At 39.2% G+C, this 19778-nt stretch overlaps 2 protein-coding genes across 2 annotated transcripts; both read right to left on the bottom strand.

Moving 5' to 3' along the window:
• Positions 1–421: 421 nt before the first annotated feature.
• Positions 422–5218, bottom strand: klhl23 (kelch-like family member 23). Its single transcript, XM_089003105.1, has 4 exons — positions 4194–5218; positions 2339–3556; positions 954–1106; positions 422–859 (listed from the first exon to the last, which is right to left on the bottom strand). The coding sequence occupies exons 1-4, from the start codon at positions 4246–4248 to the stop codon at positions 549–551; spliced, it is 1737 nt and encodes a 578-aa protein (XP_088859231.1). The 5' UTR covers positions 4249–5218; the 3' UTR covers positions 422–548.
• Positions 5219–5356: 138 nt separating this feature from the next.
• phgdh (phosphoglycerate dehydrogenase) lies at positions 5357–18821 on the bottom strand. The gene is made up of 12 exons (XM_089003108.1): positions 18532–18821; positions 16611–16762; positions 15807–15872; positions 14568–14622; positions 14342–14440; positions 13124–13256; positions 11821–11969; positions 10043–10195; positions 8721–8859; positions 8099–8205; positions 6929–7151; positions 5357–5681 (listed from the first exon to the last, which is right to left on the bottom strand). Exons 1-12 carry the CDS (start codon positions 18667–18669, stop codon positions 5527–5529), a joined length of 1569 nt encoding a protein of 522 aa, XP_088859234.1. The 5' UTR covers positions 18670–18821; the 3' UTR covers positions 5357–5526.
• Positions 18822–19778: the final 957 nt, after the last annotated feature.

Here is a 19778-nt window from a genome sequence, read left to right as displayed (position 1 = left end):
ACTGTCACAGCTGCATAAAGACAATGCTGAAGAATGTTAATGACTGCATAACGTTTTTTAATTAAATATTGAGGTAATTGTGTGTATTCCGATAGTCTTTGTCTCAAATATATTAAGTATAAAAATACTGTTTAGATAGTGTAATCATGCTGGTACTCACAAACGATTGCACAAAAATTCCTTGGGGGGGGGGGGACTGGGACGGTATCATGGGTGGGGACGTCCCCACTTCACTGATATCCACCCGTCGATGGGGGTTCTGGTCCCCATTAGCCACGATAAACGGGGGTCACTCGACCTTTATTTGTCTCACGTTGGAGAAATTCGTCGAAAAGACCCAGGACGAGCGACTGGCGTCATTTTGTTAGTTTATTGATAAAGACTATTGTTAGTATCTGTTCTCAATACAAACTGCCTCTCATTCTCTATGATAACCAACATGTTTTTATTGTACAGTCAATAAATCATATCGATTAGTATTTGCATACTTTCCAATCCGTTGATTCAATATGTTATTTTCCCCGTGACAACAATTCAGGATCTTGGTATCAATCACTGTACACACAGACGCATCCGTGTGACCTGCAAGAGCTAGGAAGTGTTCCGACAATCTCCCAAGTGTCCAGTTGAGGGTCGTATTTCTCAATGCTCTGCAGATAAGTCCCTCGAGAGTAAGAGTAACCCCCGGTGACATAGATACAACCATTGAGGACCGCAGCGCCACATTCCATCCTGCTCTCTTTCATTGCTGAAATGGAGCTCCATTCCTCTCTCTCTGTGTCGTAGCAGTCGGCAATCGTCGTTTCTCCGCCTACCAGATAAAGTTTGTTCTCAAGAGATACAGAACACACTCCATACTCTGGGGGAAAAAAAGAGTATTGGGATGTAAAAAGCTCAATATAAAATCAAAATACCCCAAAAAAAAACCACTCACATTTCGTCAGATTTGTTACCTGGATGAGGGCTTATAGTAAGAATGCTCCACTCGTCGTTATCTGGTCGATAGACTTGGATTTTCTCGTACGTGCAGCTTCCTCTGAATCCATAGTGCCCCCCGGTCACGTAGATTTTATCACCCGTCACACCGGCGGTGGCATTTCCGACACCTTAAAATGAGAAAAGAAGTAGTCACGTACAAAAACAGAGGGGTGTGTACAAGTATACCGTATTTTCTGGTGTATAAGGTGTACCCAAAAGCATTGATTTTCTTCAAAATATGACCCTGCATCTTATATGTGAAGTAATATTGAGCCTCTACTGTAGTGCCTTATAATGTTGTGTGCCTTATATTTGGAAAGCATTTAGATATTTAATCTATAATATTTGGAAAATGTTTTTCATTCATTGACGGTGTGCGTTATAGCTCGGTGTGCCTTATAGTATATTTATTTGCTATCTATTAGCTATCTAGCTGGCTAGCTATAATCTATCTAGCTTTTTACCTATTAGCTAGCTAGCTTTCTGTCTATTTGAGTTACTTCCGGGTTGAGTGAACTTTTTTCATTCATTGATGGCGCGCCGTATACTCTTTCGCACATTATACAGCAAACATCCGACTTACGACAGAGTTCCGTTCCGACCAAACGGTCGTAAGTCGAAATGGTCGTAAGTCAAAATCCATTCCAAATGTTGAATAGAGACTCAGAGGCTAAATGACACGCAAACTCCCCCCACCCCTGGTGCCATCACACGGTCGATTGCTGTGCGAGAGTGAGATGCTGGCTGGTCTACTAGCGGGTTGCGATGCTAGGCATAGAATTAAAAAATAGGGTCTGGAGGTTATGGTCTTAAGTACGGGTGGTCGTAAGTCGAGCTGGTTGTAAGTCGGATGTTACCTGTATATGGAAAAAGTTTGAAAAACACCATTCATTGGGGGTGCGCCTTACACACCTGAAAATACGTTAATTGTCTGCTGCAGCGATACTTTGTTTTATATATATATACATATTTTAACCTTTTATTTTGAAATATACAAGGTTTATCATAGATGCTTTAGAATTGTTATATTTCAAATCCAATCAACTAATTTTACCCCCGCAAAAAAAAATCTCCATGGAGTCTGACACTGTTTTCCCAAGCACTCCTTATTACACTCCTGAATAATTATTTTGGGGATCCCACACAGCTCCGTCTTGACAACCATGTTATTGTCATTCACATCTACAAAACGAAGATCGCATGAATGGAAAATCTCTTCGTGCGGGTTTGAATTCCGGTGTTTGTATAACCAATTTTTCTAAACACATCATACGTTACGTTGAATGACGAGGTAGGAATTCCAGTCACGCTGTTTGCTAGCATTTGCTAGCAAAGAATCTTAACGACTTTTCTTCCACACCTTGGATCATTCTTGCTCCTGGGAACCATTTCTTCTTTAGCGGATCGTACCATTCCGTCTGCTGTTCCGGAGCTCCTCCCCTGTAGCCTCCCACGGCATAGATACAGCCATGTAAAGCCACGGAACAATGGTAGTACCTGGCTGTGATCATAGGGCAACCTTCCGTCCAATCATCGCGGTCGCAGTTATAAATAAAAACAGTGTCTAGAGCCTCCACTGTGTTGGTCCTGTAGCCTCCCGTCACATAAATATCTCCCCCCAGTAATGTGACGCTGTAGCTCTCTCGCGCAGAGTCCGGCATGTCTTTTCCTCGCAGCCAAGTATCGCTCATGGGCTCCCATATGTGAACTTCACAAAGAGGATGCCAGTAGTATCCTCCGATAATGTACATGCTAGTTTTCCCAAGTGCGGTTTTCGCTTTACTTTGAAGTCTCAAAGCCCGTAGGATGATTGATTTGAATTTCCTGTCGCTACTTCCTAAAACCCGCTTGTGCAGTTCCTTGAAGTCACCGTCATCCAGGTCCAGATGAATTAAGCGCAACAGATCCGTGGCGTGACGAGAACGGTTCTCCAAGTCGTGGATCACCCATTTGACCACAGCGTCAATCAACAGTTCATCCTTCAGAACGCTAAGCTTCCGATTCGCCAAAAGTATTTGTATCTTATCGAAATCCAGCTCGAGGAACTCCTCCTGATGGATCAGCTCAGAAAACCTGCTTAGCATCGTTCTCCTGGCTTCACGCTCAAGTCGAGGACAAGGATGGTATTGAGCCATGGTGTACATCCCCAGACAATTGTCGACATCCAGGAGACGAACCAGGAAGCCTTCGCACGCCCGTTTGACCGAGTTAAACTGCAGCAGGTCGGCGGCTTCCAACAATTTTTGGACATTCTTCTCCGTGATGCTCACCCGGGCCGTGTAAACGTAGTCCACAAGAAGTTCTAGAACCTCACAATCCACCCCGACTAGCTCGATGACACTATTGGACCTTTCCCTCATATCAGTCGTGAACATAATCCGGAAGTAGGAACTCCTGGCAGAGAGTAGCGCCTTGTGACATCGGAATATCCGGTCCGGGTCATCGGAACCGCGCAGGGTGACATCGGTAAAGAGACCGTTGAGGTAGAAATGTCGGAGAGAGTCCAAAATCTCGGCTGGATGATCTGGGTCGTTGAAATCGTATGTGTAGATCTCATTCTTGTGGTGCGTCATTGTATCTGCATCAAAAATAATAATATAGAAAATGTCAATCAAATGACATCATCCATCATTTGGTCATTTGCAGGGAAGCCCACATAAGCATCATCAAAATCCAAGATTTGAACTTTGACCCTTTCAAAATGTGACGCGGGCGTGCTAACAACCAGTCCACCATGCTGCCAATTGGGTGAGGTTGAATTTGGATCGTTCCTACAACTGACTTCTTAGGCAACAAAGGCTTTGTTATGCTGATGAGGTGATACCAGATCAAATGGGGCAATCAGGCCAGTCGTAGACCCCATACTCAGGAAGGACAATAGAAGTAATCAGTGTAGCCGCAGGGAGTCTGGCACCGCCATGTCTGGACAGTAGGGATATATATAGGGCGAAAACTACCAGCAAAATATTTTAGTTCGCTGACGAAGCCTCTTGGATAAGAACGTCCGACACCTTCAAAGAAGTACAGATAACGGCTGAAGAAACCTTCTCATCGATTCTCTCCAATTGTACATGGTCAGTCATGATATTGTCACTCCTTGTCACCGCTAGTTTTTTTTTTGTATTTATATTATATTTACAGTATAAGTGCCTTTCAAAACTCTCCAGTACACTTTACAGTCACAGAATATGACATTTCTCTGATCGGACTCTTACCTTTCTTTTGTCCATTGAAGCTCCTCGATGGTTCTTGTCTCCTGGTCCTCTCCATAAACAATTCCCCAGCCCCTCACCCCCCCAAAAAAAACCACACAGAGGGCTCAATTCGGAGTACGTGGGGACCTCACAGCAGTTTGCTTCTCTCCTATTTTGGTGATTGTCAGACAGTCGGAGGAATCTGTCTCTCTCTCTCTCTCTCCTAAATATAACCTCAGCGGTCCCGTGACCACGTCGCATTAGTGTAGCCATTGAAAGATAGATAGCATTTCTCGCACTTGGATGACAAATTAGCGCAAACTAGCGCAAATTAGCGCAACCCACCATCACCATTTTACTCACTTTTTATACATCTATTTTTATTCACGAAACAGCTTCCCAATCATAATTATATTTTTTTCCTGATATTTTAGTGGTTGCCATGGTGATTTGAATCGGATTTGACTGTGGCCAAGGTTTGACCTCATCTCATGGGATTAATGTACAGTAATCCCTCGTTTTTCACAGTAAAAGGGGGCCAAAACCACCCGCGATAGATGAAGAATTTTGCAGAACAATTTTCACAACATCAGTACCCGAGTAGCTGTTTTGCATATTCTAAATCTAAGCTCTTATTTGGTATACAAATTAAGGACGGTTTGAGACAATTTCTTGTCAGACCGATACCAGTACAGTGATACCTTGGCTTACGAACTTAATTGGTTCCCAGACAGTGTAAGGCGAAAAGTGTGTATCCCAAAACTTAATTTCCCATAGGAAACAATTAAAATGAAAATAATCCGCTCCCAGGTCCCCATAAAACATAATTTTCTAATTTTCTAAGCCTTAAAACTACACAAAATATACATTATTTTAAATATAATAAATGTGCTATGGTATTATAATTAAAGAAATAAACTGTACAGTATAATAAAGTGGTTTTATTTACCTTTGTGATGGTCGTTGATGGCTTGATGGAATGGAGTAGTTTCATCAGCATTAAACACTTGATGAGGAACGTAGCCTTCTTCTTTCACCATCTTGAGGAATGAGCCCTTGTAGGCCTGATTGATGGGATATTTTAACCTTGCAGTCTACACTCTGCTTTTGAACTATATAGTTGAAAAATATCCGCAAATATTTCTTGGAGTCTCAAATCAATCACAAATAATTAACATCACAACTCAAGAAAAGCACATTTCCCCATCAGTTTTACTGATCAAATTGTGAAAATCATCCTAACACTGGAATGTAAGTTGCAACTGGCTCTGAAAGGTTAGTCGAGAACGCTAAGGCAAAGATGGATCAAGAAAACGCCCCCCAAAAAAAAATGTGAGCGGCAGGCGGTTTTGCTTCAAGCGCTTAGCTGAGCCGCTTCCTGAACCAACGGCTTCAAGGCACAGAGGTCCCGCAGAAGAGCAGACACCCCGACGCAGAACCAACTATCGCCGGACCCGTTTGCCGGAGCACTGAATGACTCAATTTGGATTCCCTCTGCGGCGAGCAGGCCTAAAGGAAAGAAAAAAGTTTTCACTCAACCCCAAAGTAACTCAAATAGATAGCAAGCTGGCTAGCTAGCGAATAGATAGCTAATAGCTATGGAATAGATAGTTAATAGCTGGCGTATAGATAGGTAATAGCTAGCAAATAGACAGTTAATAGCTAGCAAATAGATAGATAATAGCTAGCAAATAGACAGCTATTCGCCAGCGAATAGATAGCTACTCTCCAGCGAATAGACAGATACTCGCTAGCAAATAGTTAGCCACTCGCTAGCGAATAGTTAGCCACTCGCTAGCGAATAGATAGCTACTCGCGAGCGAATAGTTAGCTACTCGCTAGCGAATAGATAGCTACTCTCCAGCGAATAGTTAGCTACTCGCTAGCGAATAGATAGGTACTCGCCAGCGAATAGATAGCTACTCTCCAGCGAATAGTTAGCTACTCGCTAGCGAATAGATAGATACTCGCTAGCGAATAGATAGCTACTCTCCAGCGAATAGTTAGCTACTCGCTAGCGAATAGATAGCTACTCGCGAGTGAATAGTTAGCTACTCGCTAGCGAATAGTGAGCTACTCGCTAGAGAATAGATAGCTACTCTCCAGCGAATAGTTAGCTACTTGCTAGCGAATAGTTAGCTACTTGCTAGCGAATAGATAGGTACTCGCTAGCGAATAGATAGCTACTCTCCAGCGAATAGTTAGCTACTCGCTAGCCAATAGTTAGCTACTCGCTAGCGAATAGATAGATACTTGCTAGCGAATAGATAGGTACTCGCTAGCGAATAGATAGCTACTCTCCAGCGAATAGTTAGCTACTCGCTAGCCAATAGTTAGCTACTCGCTAGCGAATAGATAGATACTCGCTAGCGAATAGATAGCTACTCTCCAGCGAATAGTTAGCTACTCGCTAGCGAATAGATAGCTACTCGCGAGTGAATAGTTAGCTACTCGCTAGCGAATAGTGAGCTACTCGCTAGAGAATAGATAGCTACTCTCCAGCGAATAGTTAGCTACTTGCTAGCGAATAGTTAGCTACTTGCTAGCGAATAGATAGGTACTCGCTAGCGAATAGATAGCTACTCTCCAGCGAATAGTTAGCTACTCGCTAGCCAATAGTTAGCTACTCGCTAGCGAATAGATAGGTACTCGCTAGCGAATAGATAGCTACTCTCCAGCGAATAGTTAGCTACTCGCTAGCCAATAGTTAGCTACTCACTAGCCATTGATTCCAAAATTTGAAATGGATTCCTCACCAGCAAGCGACGAGAGCAGCTGAGGACTCGCCGAAGCTTTGAAGAAGAGCAAATTCCCGACGAGTGTGACGGGCTGCCTGAAGACACTCCCGCTCAGCTCCAACAAGACCGGTCGGCTGCCTTGAATGGTGCCGGTGGCTTTGTAGCTGCAGCCGTCCGTCACGATCTCCACCGTGCACACGTCGTTAGAAGCCTCGTCCGACGCGCTGTGGCTCTGGTTTACCTGAGGAGGAATACGTCTGTGTAAGCTCTCAGTCGTACAGGAGTGGTCCAGAACTTCAGAAAACCTTCAGAAGACCTTTATTCGTCTCACAATGGGGACATTTGCAATCCATCGATGAGAAGGTTTCTTCAGCCGTCATCTGTACTTCTTTGAAGGTGTCGTACGTTTCGCTTCTCATCCAAGAGGCTTCGTCAGCCGACGATTTTTTTTTTCGCTGGTAGTTTCGGCCCTATATTAAATATTGATCCTCATTGTTGTCAAATGTACGGTTGCTAGCTTTTTTTGCTAACTTTAACCTACATTTGACGACAGTGAGTTTGAAATCTTCGCCAAATAAAATCGATGGTTTGAAAGGGGAGTAAAAGAAGCTATTTTCATAAAACAGCAAAACCCTTCACTAAATCGCCATGGTGGGGTGAGACTCAATTTGGATCGTTCGTACAACTTCTTAGGAAACATAAGCTTAGTTATGCTGATGAGGTGATACCAGAGCAAATGGGGCAATCAGGCCAGTCGTAGACCCCACAATCAGGCTGGACAATAGAAGTAATCAGTCATGACAATAGAAATAATCAGTGTAGCCGCAGGGAGTAGTCCTCTGCTCCCCCCGACCTAAGAGCAGGGACCTATCATAGCAGAGTCTGGCACAAGCCACATCTGGACAGTAGGGATATATATATATATATATATATATATATATATATATATATATATATATATATATATATATATATAGAGAGAGAGAGAGAGAGAGAGAGAGAGCCAAAACTACCAGCAAAAAAATAGTTCGCTGACGAAGCCTCTTGGATAAGTAAGCGACACCTTCAAAGAAGTACAGATGACGGTTGAAGAAACCTTCTCATCGGAGAAAAAAAATGACGGAGCGACGCTTTTGACAACAACGTTTATAGTCAAACGGAATGTTTTGTAAAAATTCAAAGTCGTACCTTGATTCCAGATTGCTCGGCGAGACTGAGCACATTGATGAAATTTGGGCACGAGCCAGATTTGCCGTTAAGCAGTCCGACCAGCACGGCGGCAGTCATGTAGCTGGCTGAAGACAACAACAACAAAAAAACTTCATTCTAACAGGCGCCTATAAATGAAATGTATTATCGTTATTATTATTATTAGCTATCTATTAGCTAGCTAGCTAGCCTTCTATCTATTCCAGTTACTTCCGGGTTGAGAGAACGCTGGCGCGTGTGGCTGCCGCTGCTCACCCACAGAAAAATGTATCCTGTGACTGTAAAGTGACCTTGAGAGTATTGAAAGGCGCTTATAAAGGAAATGTATTATTATTATTATTATTATAGACAGAATACAAGATATCCTATTTAAAGGTTTCATGCTTAGAAGGCCCACAATGGAAGCACAGAAAAATCTGGGGTCAATCTGAGGTGACACAGACAGTTAAACTGTCATCTTCATGTAGGAGATCTGGCCTTGGACTAATTTAGGACTTGGGAAACTTCTCTACAGGAAGGTTACAACCAATTTAAATGTCTACGTTCTGTTGTTTTATAGTTGTTGGTGCTTAGGACGCCCAGGGGTGTGGTATTCACGCACCTTGAGAAGTGATTTGGACATGGCTCAGAGGCGTCTTGGACACGCTACATGACTTTAGCACAGCTCCGATGGCCTCTCCAAGTTTGATCAATGGATAAGAGTCCGGGGAGAAAGTGCTTGCCAAAACCTGTGCGTTAACCTATGTAAAAAAATAAAAGTAGTGTGGTTGCAATTAAATATCCAGTGATACCTCGGTTTACGAACCCCTTGGCTTACAAACCTTTGGGTTTACGAATGTTAAATTTATGAACATTTTACCTTGCCATACAAACTATTTTTCAGGATACACACGGAGCGCCACAATGAGTAATGTGTCGTTCGCGAACGAGTCCGTTCTAACAAGAAAATGGCAGCTGGATTGTTTTGGTCCTCTATTCCCCGCCCCCGGTCCTCGGTTAAAGCCATGTGATTGGTCAAGAACGCATCAGTGAGGGGAGGTGGTTTAAACATTAAAGAGACAGGCAGACGACAGAGAGAGAGAGAGTGAGAAAATAGATAAAAAACAGTGACATTTGGACTCATTTCAACGTTGATAGTTCAAAAGCAAAGTGTAGACTGCAAGGTTAAAATATCCCATCCATCAGGCTTCACAAATAACCCGCACAAGCCATCTGTACACTTGATGCAAAAAGCTATCAACCCAGCTAAACAGAACACAATTGATGAGGAACTAGGTAAAATTATGGCAGAGAAAGCACCTACAAGGGATCATTCCTCAAAATGGTGAAAGAAGAAGGCTACGTTCCTCATCAAGTATTTAATGCTGATGAAACTTCACTCCATTCCATCAAGCCATCAACGACCATCACAAAGGTAAATAAAATGACTTTATTATACAGTACAGTTTATTTGTTACATCAACGACCATCACAAAGGTAAATAAAACGACTTTATTATCCAGTAGTTTATTTCTTTAATTATAATACCATAGTACATTTATTATACATAAAATAATGTATATTTTGTGTAATTTTAAGCTTTAGAAAATTAAAAAAATATGTTTTATGGGGACCTGGGAACGGATTATTCTCATTTTAATGGTTTCCTATGGGAAATTAATTTTTGGGATACACACTTTTCGCCTTACACACTGTGTCTGGGAACCAATTAAGTTCGTAAGCCAAGATATCACTGTATATAAATATATTTTCTAATATTTAACATGCAAACTCCACACAGGATAAGCAAATGAAACATGTGTGGATTTTAAAGAGCCTTTTTAAACACATGACGTCACCATTTCAATGAAGAATTTGACACATCTGCCGAGATTACTCAACGTTTTGATAATTCATCCCAAAAAAAAGTGCTGTTCAACTCACTGCTCCGACGAGCTTGTTGCCCTTCACCATGTCGACGATCTGTAGTGCGATGTCCTGACCGCATCGCGCCTGCGCCTCTCTGGTGCTGGCGCCGAGATGCGGGCAGCAGATCACGTTGGGGTGATTGACCAGAGAACGGTTTTGTGGGGGTTCCTGTGGACACACACAAGGTTCCTCGTAATCTTGCAGTTTTGTCGTTGGCATTTGCTGCTACATCTCAGACTTCTAGTTGAGGCTACTTATTATTAATAAATATGAATAAATAATAATTCCACTTTTCCTTTTGGCTTTCCCCCTCAGGGGTCACCACAGCGAATCAGTGTACTCCAACTAACCTGATGTTAGAATATATAAATAATAATGAATAAAAAAATAATATGAATATTAATAAATCATAATAATTATAACTAGAGGACTGACGGGAAAAGCCGAAAGCAAAAGAAGAATTATTATTTATTTATACACATGCTAATTATGTATTATTGGTTATTATTATCACTAATTATTACTATTATTTATTATTGTTTATTGAATTATTTATTATATATTTATTATATATGATTGTCTTTTTGGTTATTATCACTAATTATTACTATTATTTATTATTGTTTATTGAATTATTTATTACTAATTATTATCACAAATTATTAATAAATAATAATTCTTAATACTAATTATGTATTAACTTGATAATTATTTATTATTATCACTAATGATTACTATTTATTGTTTTTGTTTATTTCATTATTTATTAATAATTGTTTTCACTTCTGATTATTAATTAATAATTATAATGGATTAACTTATTTATTATTATTTCTTACTATCACAAATTATTGCTATTTATGATTTTCGTTTATTTAATTATTTATTAATAATTATTATCACTAAATATTATTATTAACAATAACTATTTTTAATTAGTAACTTTTTTAGCTTATTGATTCTTGTTAGTATTATCGCAAATTATTTTGTATTATTGTTCATTTCATTATTTATTATTAATTATCACTAATTATTACTATTTATTATTTTTTGTTTATTTCATTATTTATTAATAATTGTTTTCACTTCTGATTATTAATTAATAATTATAATGGATTAACTTATTTATTATTATTTATTACTATCACAAATTATTGCTATTTATGATTTTCGTTTATTTAATTATTTATTAATTATTATCACGAAATATTATTATTAAGAATAACTATTTTTAATTAGTAACTTTTTTAGCTTATTAATTCTTGTTAGTATTATCGCAAATTATTATTTTGTATTATTGTTAATTTCATTATTTATTATTAATTATTATCACTAATTATGTATGAAATAATAATAATAATAATAAAAATACATTTCATTTCTAAGCGCCTTTCAAAGCTCTCAAGGTCACTTTACAGTCACAGGATCAGTTTTTCTGCGCGTGAGCAGCGGCAGCCACATGCGCCAGCGTTCACTCAACCAGGAATAACTCAAATAGATAGAAAGTTAGCTAGCTAGCTGATAGCTAATAGCCAGCTAGCTAGCTAGCCATCCAATAGATAGCCAGATAGCGAATAGATAGCAAATCGCCTCTTCCTACTTCCTATTTAGTCATTCCCTTCAGTTCACAGCAGAGGGCGGTATTGGACAAAATGGCCACCGGCCCAAGAGTAATCCAAATTCTGGTTTCATCGACTTCATTATAATATCAACTGTTTGTGTAATGTGATAATTAATGATAATAATAATACTTTTTAGAATATTACAGTGACTCTGGTTGAAAGTAATCTTGCCTCGACAAAGACATCGAGGCCGGCTCCGCCGCACTGTCCGGATTCCAAAGCTCGGAGGAGGGCGGCTTCGTCGATGATGCCGCCACGTGCGCAGTTGATTACTTTTACGCCTTGCTTGCATTTGGCAAAGGTTTCATCGTTGAGTAGACCTTAGGAGGGAATCAATATCAAAAATTAAAACTCAAATACAATTCATTGGCATTTTCATATGTAAAGGCCCTGTAAGGTGAATTTGACGATTTGTTCAAATAACTAGCATAACGTTATAATACCCAAAAATATTGGGTGAAAAATACACACAAATCGTACTGAAATTTTCATAAATGCAGACGCTCCCCAACTTATGAACGAGATACGTTCCAAAGGGTCGTTCGTAAGGTGAATTTGTTCATAAGTTGCTTCACTGCTATATTTTGTATAGAATGTATGTTTAAGGCTTATATAAGTATGTTTAACGTTTATATAATATAGTGAGTAAACTTTGAAAACAATTCATGGTTAGGGTTCCTGTTAAGTCATAAATTATGACAGATGCGCTAGCTATCAAGCTACCTACATAGCTATCTATTTTCTGTCTGTTAGTTATCTATTAGCTAGCTATTAGCGATCTAGCTGACTGGCTAGCTATCTAGCTAGATAGCTATCTATTAGCTAGCTTTCTATCTATTTGAGTTACTTCCGGGTTCAGTAAACGCTGGCGATAGATAGAGATTTAGCTAGCTAGAGAGATAGATATTTAGCTAGCTATATCGTTAGATAGTTAGCTATCTATATAGATCGATATTCAGCTAGCTATATTGATAGATATTTCGCTAAGTAGATAGACGGATATTTTGATAGCTAGATAGATACGTCGCTGGCTAGCTAGATAGATAGATATTTTGCTAGCTAGATAGATATTTCTCCAGATAGATATTTCGCTAGATAGATATTTAGCTAGCTAGAGAGATGGATATTTAGCTAGCTAGAGAGATGGATATTTAGCTAGCTATATAGTTAGATATTTAGCTCGCTATATAGATAGAAATTTCACTAGCTAGATAGCTAGATATTTCGCTAGCTAGGTAGCTAGATAGACGGATAGTTCGCTAGCTCAATAGATAGATACTTTGCTGGCTAGCTAGACCGATAGATATTTTGATAGCTAGATAGATAGACACTTTGTTGGCTAGCTAAATATATAGTTATTTTGCTAGCTAGCTAGCTATTTCGCCAGATAGATATTTCACTAGATAGATATTTAGCTAGCTATATCGTTAGATATATCTTCTGTATTTTGACTTTTTTTTTATGTGACACTCACCAACAGTGGAGGGCATTAATGGAGTGTGGACCGTAATGTAGTCGCAGAGAGGCCAAAGCCGCTCCAGGGACATCTGCTCTACCCCCCAGCTGGCTGAAACTTCAACTGGAGTGATTGGATCATAGCCAATGGTCTAAGAAAAACAAAAACAAAACAAAAAGAACCACAGGATTAAACGGTCCGATTATCACAGAATACAGTGATACCTGTCTTCGGTTAAAGCCACGTGATTGGTCAAGAACGCAGCAGTGAGGGGAGGTGGTTTAAACATTAAAGAGACAGGCAGGCAGACGACAAAGAGAGAGTGACAAAATAGATAGAAAACAGTGAAATTTGGACTCGTTTCAACTTTGATAGACTGCAAGGTTAAAATTCCCATAAATCAGACGCCGCAAATAACCCGCACAAGCCATCTGTACACGTGATGCAAAAAGCTATCAACCTTGCTAAACAGAACGGAATTGATGAGGAACTAGGTAAAATCATCGCAGAGAAAGCACCTGCAAGGGATCATTCCTCAAGATAGTGAAAGAAGACTACGTTCCTCAAGTGTTTAATGTTGATGAAACCAGCCGACTTTATTATACTGTAGTTTATTTCTTTAATTATAATATCAATAGCACTTCCTTTTTCTTCAAAGTTGACATCGTGCCTTAAAATCTGATGCGCCTTGTTTATGGTCACTACAGTAATATTTCAGTAATATTACACTATTATGGTCACTACAGTAATATTTGATGCAAAAAGCTATCAACCCAGCTAAACAGAACACAATTGATGAGGAACAAGATAAAATTATCGCAGAGAAAGCACCTACAAGGGATCATTCCTCAAGATGGTGAAAGAAGAAGGCTATGTTCCTCATCAAGTGTTTAATGCTGATGAAACCGGCCACTCCATTTCATCAAGCCATCAACAACCATCACAAAGGTAAATAAAACGTCTTTATTAAACAGTACAGTTCATTTCTTTAATTATCATACCATAGCACATTGATTATACATCAAATAAGGTATATTTTGTGTAGTTTTAAGGTTTAGAAAATTAGAAAATTATGTTTTATGGGGACCTGGGAACGGATTATTCTCATTTTAATGGTTTCCTATGGGAAATTAAATTTTGGGATACACACTTTTCGCCTTACACACTCCGTCTGGGAACCAATTAAATTCGTAAGCCAAGGTGTCACTGTACAAATAAAAGTGTCCGCTGACCCACCTTCATGCCAAAAGCCTGCATTCTGTTTGCCACTTCCTTGCCTATTCTTCCGAGTCCAACGATCCCGAGAACTTTACCGTACAGCTCAGCACCCATAAACTGCAACATGAAAAGAAACATTTTCCAGCTGAGCAAATCAAAAAGCGCCAAAAGCATCAGAATGCCGCGTCACATGACCGCCGGACAATGGAATCCGACCATGCAAGTGTAATTCTGTAATCCTGACCTTTTTGCGATCCCAATTGCCAGCTCGCATGGACATTGCGGCTTGAGGGACATTTCTGGAAAATAATCAAACGAGGGGGGGCGGGGGGTAACATTCGTTAGCATTCATCGGGTGAATTAACGTACACCCGTTTATCCACTTATACAAATACATTTTCTAAATTGCCAATACGATAACATTTGTTGTCGATTAGCTATCTATCTAACTAGCTATCCATTTGCTGTCTTTTAGCTATCTAACTAACTAGCTGGCTATCTAGCTAGCTATCTATTAGCGATCTCACTAGCTAGCTATCTAGCTAGCTATCTATTTGTTGTCTTTTAGCTATCTAACTAACTAGCTGGCTATCTAGCTAGCTAGCGATTTGCTGTCTATTAGCCATCTAACTATCTAGCTTGCTAGCTAGCTAGCTATCTATTTGCTGTCGATTAGCTATCTAACTAGCTAGCTATTTGCTGTCTATTAGCTATCTAACTATCTAGCTTGCTAGCTAGCTAGCTATCCATTTGCTGTCGATTAGCTATCTAACTAGCTGGCTATCTAGCTAGCTATCTATTTGCTGTATTTTAGCTATATGACTAATTAGCTAGCTATCTAGCTATTTGCTGTCTATTAGCTATCTAACTATCATTCTTCAATTATTATCATTTTTACTAGTTGGGATTATAAGATTATTAATATGAATTGTATTAATTAATTCAATTAATGATTGTATTTTATTTATTGTATTCTATTTGTGATTGTATTTTATTTATTATAGTATTATATAAAATGCTTGGCTATGACTGTAAAGTGTCCTTGAGAGCTTTGAAAGGCGCTTAAAATGTAATGTATTATTATTATTATTATTATTATTATTATTATTATTATTATTATTATTATTATCTAGCTAGCTATGTATTTGCTGTCTATTAGCTAGCTAACAATCTGGCTATCTATTATCTGACGAATTAGCTGGTTATCTAGCTAGCTATCTATTCGCTATCTGTCTAGCTAGCTAGCTATTAACTAGCTATTAGCTAGCTACCTTCCGGTTTGAGTGAACACTGGCGCGTGTGGCTGCCGCTGCTCACCCACAGAAAGACTGATCCTGTGACTGTAAAGTGACCTTGAGAGTTTTGAAAGGCGCTTAGAAATGAAATGTATTTATATTATTCTTTTTGATATTATTATTATGATTAATGACTAATTTAATCAAATCTAATTGGTCATCTGATCCTACTCTTCCCAATTATTTACCTGGAGAGGCTCATCAGGAGGGCGCAGGTCAGCTCAGCCGCACTGATGGTGTTGCCGCTGGGCGTGCTGCGTCACACAATAAATTACATTTATTATTATGATGATTATTAACATCAATTTAGCTCAAAATACAAACAACAACTCCAGTGATACCTTGGCTTACGAACTTCATTGGTTCCCAGAGCGTGTAAGGCGAAAAGTGTGTATCCCAAAAAATTATTTCCCATAGGAAACCATTAAAATGAGAATAATCGGTTCCCTGGTCTCCATAAAACATAATTTTCAAATTTTATAAGCCTTAAAACTACCCAAAATATACCATACTTTATGTATAATAAATGTGCTATGGTATTATAATTAAAGAAATAAACTGTACTGTATAACAAAGTCATTTTATTTACCTTTGTGATGGTCGTTGATGGCTTGATGGAATGGAGTGGACACTTGATGAGGAACGTAGCCTTCTTCTTTCACCATCTTGAGGAATGATCCCTAGTAGGTGCTTTCTCTGCCATAATTTTATCTAGTTCCTCATCAATTGTGTTCTGTTTAGCTGGGTTGATAGCTTTTTGCATCAAGTGTACAGATGGCTTGTGCTGGTTATTTGCGGAGCCTGATCAATGGGATATTTTAATCTTGCAGTCTACACTGTGCAAATGAACTTTAAAAATTGAAACGAATTCAAATTTCACTAATGTTCACAAATTTTCATAACTGTAACTTTCGTAAACCGAAAAGTTCGTAAACCGAGGGGTTCGTAAACCGAGGTATCACTGTAATTTAAAACAATCAACGCAAGCTTACTTCATCACTATGACCCCCATTTTGGTGGCGGCGTCAACATCCACGTTATCCACGCCAGTTCCGGCTCTCCCGATGATTTTGAGATTACCTGCGGCATTGATGACGTCCGCCGTCACCTTGGTAGCTGATCTCACCACTAGGCCGTCGTAGTCCTAACGAATGTGGAGAGAGTGCAGGCGCATTAAGGCGATTTTATCTACGCGTGGCTGGATAATCAACTAGGCAAATATACTACAAACATCCAAAAACCGGTATGGAACACTTCACCTGCTGTTTTGGGCGTCAAGTGGCTGCTGGTGTTTACGCCTCCATTTTGTCACAGCTGAATGACCATCTGCTTTTCATTGTGCAAAATATCTATCTAGCCTTGCAGTAGCGCTTTGCTAGCATTCATATTTATGGTTTTTTTTTGTACGGGTGTGAAAGCTTTGATCAGGATATATTTTTAATGTTCATACAAAACCTTGTAAATGGACATTGAAAAAAAAAATAATAATAATAATCCCATATTTAAAGGACAACCGACACCTCTGAGTAAATTGTGTCCATAATTTGTAAAATCACTTCAAATGACTTCTACTTAGCGCATTTTACAGAGATTCCACCGCATATAGCTATATTTTACGTTTTAAGACTTGCGCTGAATATTCAGAAAGTCTTGTTTTCGAGTTGGTGACGATGCCCTAAGTGACGTCACGGAGGGAACGCCCCTGACTGAGAAAGCGACACACAATGCATTTTGGGTACTTTTTTTTGGTCTGAAAACACTGTGTTGATGGCAAAATTAGAAGGAAAACTACATCAATAACGCGATGGTGAATCGTTGTGTGTCGCAGCCAATTGTGGTGACACGCATAAAAAAGGTGTAAATTTACACAAATTCCCAACGAACAAATTATCCCATTTCCAACTGAGCTTATTACATTGGAGTCCAGACGGCTCGAATTGATACGGAAGGACTTCTTGAATCGATTGCAAACATTTATGCTTTCCTCTTCAGAACAATTTGAATCATATTCATAACTGGATGAGTAACAAGAAAGCATCTTCTCCCAATCTGAACTCTCTGAAGCCATTGTTTTGATTCTGGAGCAAGGCAGTTTGTGAAGGAGTATCCTGGCGTGACGTCACGAACAAGGGGGTGGGACTTAATAAATCTGCCCAGTTCCGACCTCATTTTGTGGCAGTTTTGGGAAACTTTAAGTAATTTTTATTGGTGTTTTGCAGTTGACTAAAAATATCAGCCTGCGTGTTCTGGGTATTTTAGATGCTATAAAACGTTTTTCTGATGTACGTTTGAATCTAGTAAATTTGTGCCTTTAAATCTAGCACATTTGCGAGTTTGAATCTAGCAAATTTGTGACTTTTTTTCTCTCAGAACAACATTTCAAAAAAAAAAAAATATTTCAACCTGCCCCTAATTCTCTTCCGTAATGGTACCGTTCTTTTTTTTAAATAAATAAGATCAAACTCATACATTCATTTCACCAGTCTTGGTCGTTAAACAAGTTGATCCACTTTACTACTTTAATAAATACTCATTATGTTTACTGCTTTGAATTAGAACTTGTGAAGAAACGAGTTCAGACTGCTGATGTGGTCACAAAAAAAAAAGTCACGTGCACCATTTATACCAGCAGCTAAACAGCTCGACTAGAAAGTGATGGTCTGAATTGCATCATCTCGCCAGGACAGGGCGGTGCTAAGCAAACTCACACTTAACATTCAGTAAAATCTCATCTGGAACTTAAATACATTCAGTTTGATTAAATAAAATATCCGCGAGGAGGTTGCAAAACAATCGAAATGAATTTTGAATGCAGCCAACACGTTTAAAATGAGCGGATAAAAAAAAAATCAAAACCCGGTTTTTGGAAGACCCGATTACGCAATGCAGACTTCTAATAACAAACATTCTTACCTTGATCTCGGCGATGAGTTCATTCTTCTGCATGTTATGCTTCTCTGTCACACGGATGCCATTTTCTTCCAGGATGCTCTTGCAACGAGGGTCCACGCTTTCGCTGATGAGAACATTCTTAATGGAGATAGGGGCCATCTTGAGGGAGATTTATGTGTTGTTATAAGAAGGAAAGTCTCCCGCGTGGAGAAGGTGAATAGTCAACTAGTGTTTGGGAGGAACTGTGAGAGAAGACTTCGGCGACGGGTGATGATGGCCACGGGAAGTTGCTCGTGCTCGTTGCTTTTGAATGGCTGTGCGGGTGAGGAGGACGGCCCATTTTTTTAAGAAGACAACACCCGCCCACTAAACGTGCACTTCTCACGAGTAGTGATGAGAATTCCGGCTCTTTTCAGAGAGCCAGTTCTTTAGGCTCGGCTCACTAAGAAAGATCCGGCTCTTCTGGCTCCCAAATGGCTCCTGTTTGTTTTTTTGTTGCTTAAATTAACTAACAACGAAAAATCATGTAAAATTATGTGAAAAACGAATTACTCACGTAAAAAAATACACTATATCAAATATTTGTATTTATATGGCTTGATTTATATGTGCACAGAGAGCATCCACTAACATTCACTTTCCCTGCGGTTACTCTGTTCTGATGATCAGCTGTCGCTAATTTGCTTTTCATATTAATAATGCTATCATACCAACTAGTAAAAAATAGAGGGGAATAGAGGACAAAAAAAGTCGGCTGCCATTTCCGGCTCCCTTCGTTCAGTTTAGAGATCCGGCTCGTTCGCGAACAACACATCTCTGCTCACCAGCGTGACTGGCAAACTTAATTTTTGCACGGTGGCCATTAATTATGTCGATTTGTTTGTAGGATGACAGAGCAAAGGTCACTTTTACACAGTAAATTGCAATATTATTAGTCGGTCTTCATAAAAGAAGAAAAAATACACACCTGAGAGCATTTTTTTTAATTATCCGTCGATACATTTTGCTCCATTGTTAAAATATTCGTTCCATTAAGCGGTTATGACATACGATGCTAATAGTTGCTCTTGCTATGCTAATAGCTAGCCCAGTCTGTTTTTTTTACCTTAGCATTACGTTTTAGCAGTGGCATTTTCAATACAAAGTCATCCTGTTTGAAAAACGGAGCTTACAGTAACCTTTTAAGAATAAATTATTAGTATCATTTCTGGTGATTAAATATATATTTTGTATTAGTTCGCACGTGTAAAAAATTGATCTTTCATGTG

The sequence above is a fragment of the Hippocampus bargibanti genome, linkage group LG08 (assembly GCF_051943395.1).
Source record: "Hippocampus bargibanti isolate YZ-2025 linkage group LG08, ASM5194339v1, whole genome shotgun sequence".
Classification (NCBI taxonomy): Eukaryota; Metazoa; Chordata; class Actinopteri; order Syngnathiformes; family Syngnathidae; genus Hippocampus; species Hippocampus bargibanti.
Note: the sequence above shows the minus strand (reverse complement) of the source record. Positions and strands in the feature narration are given on the sequence as shown.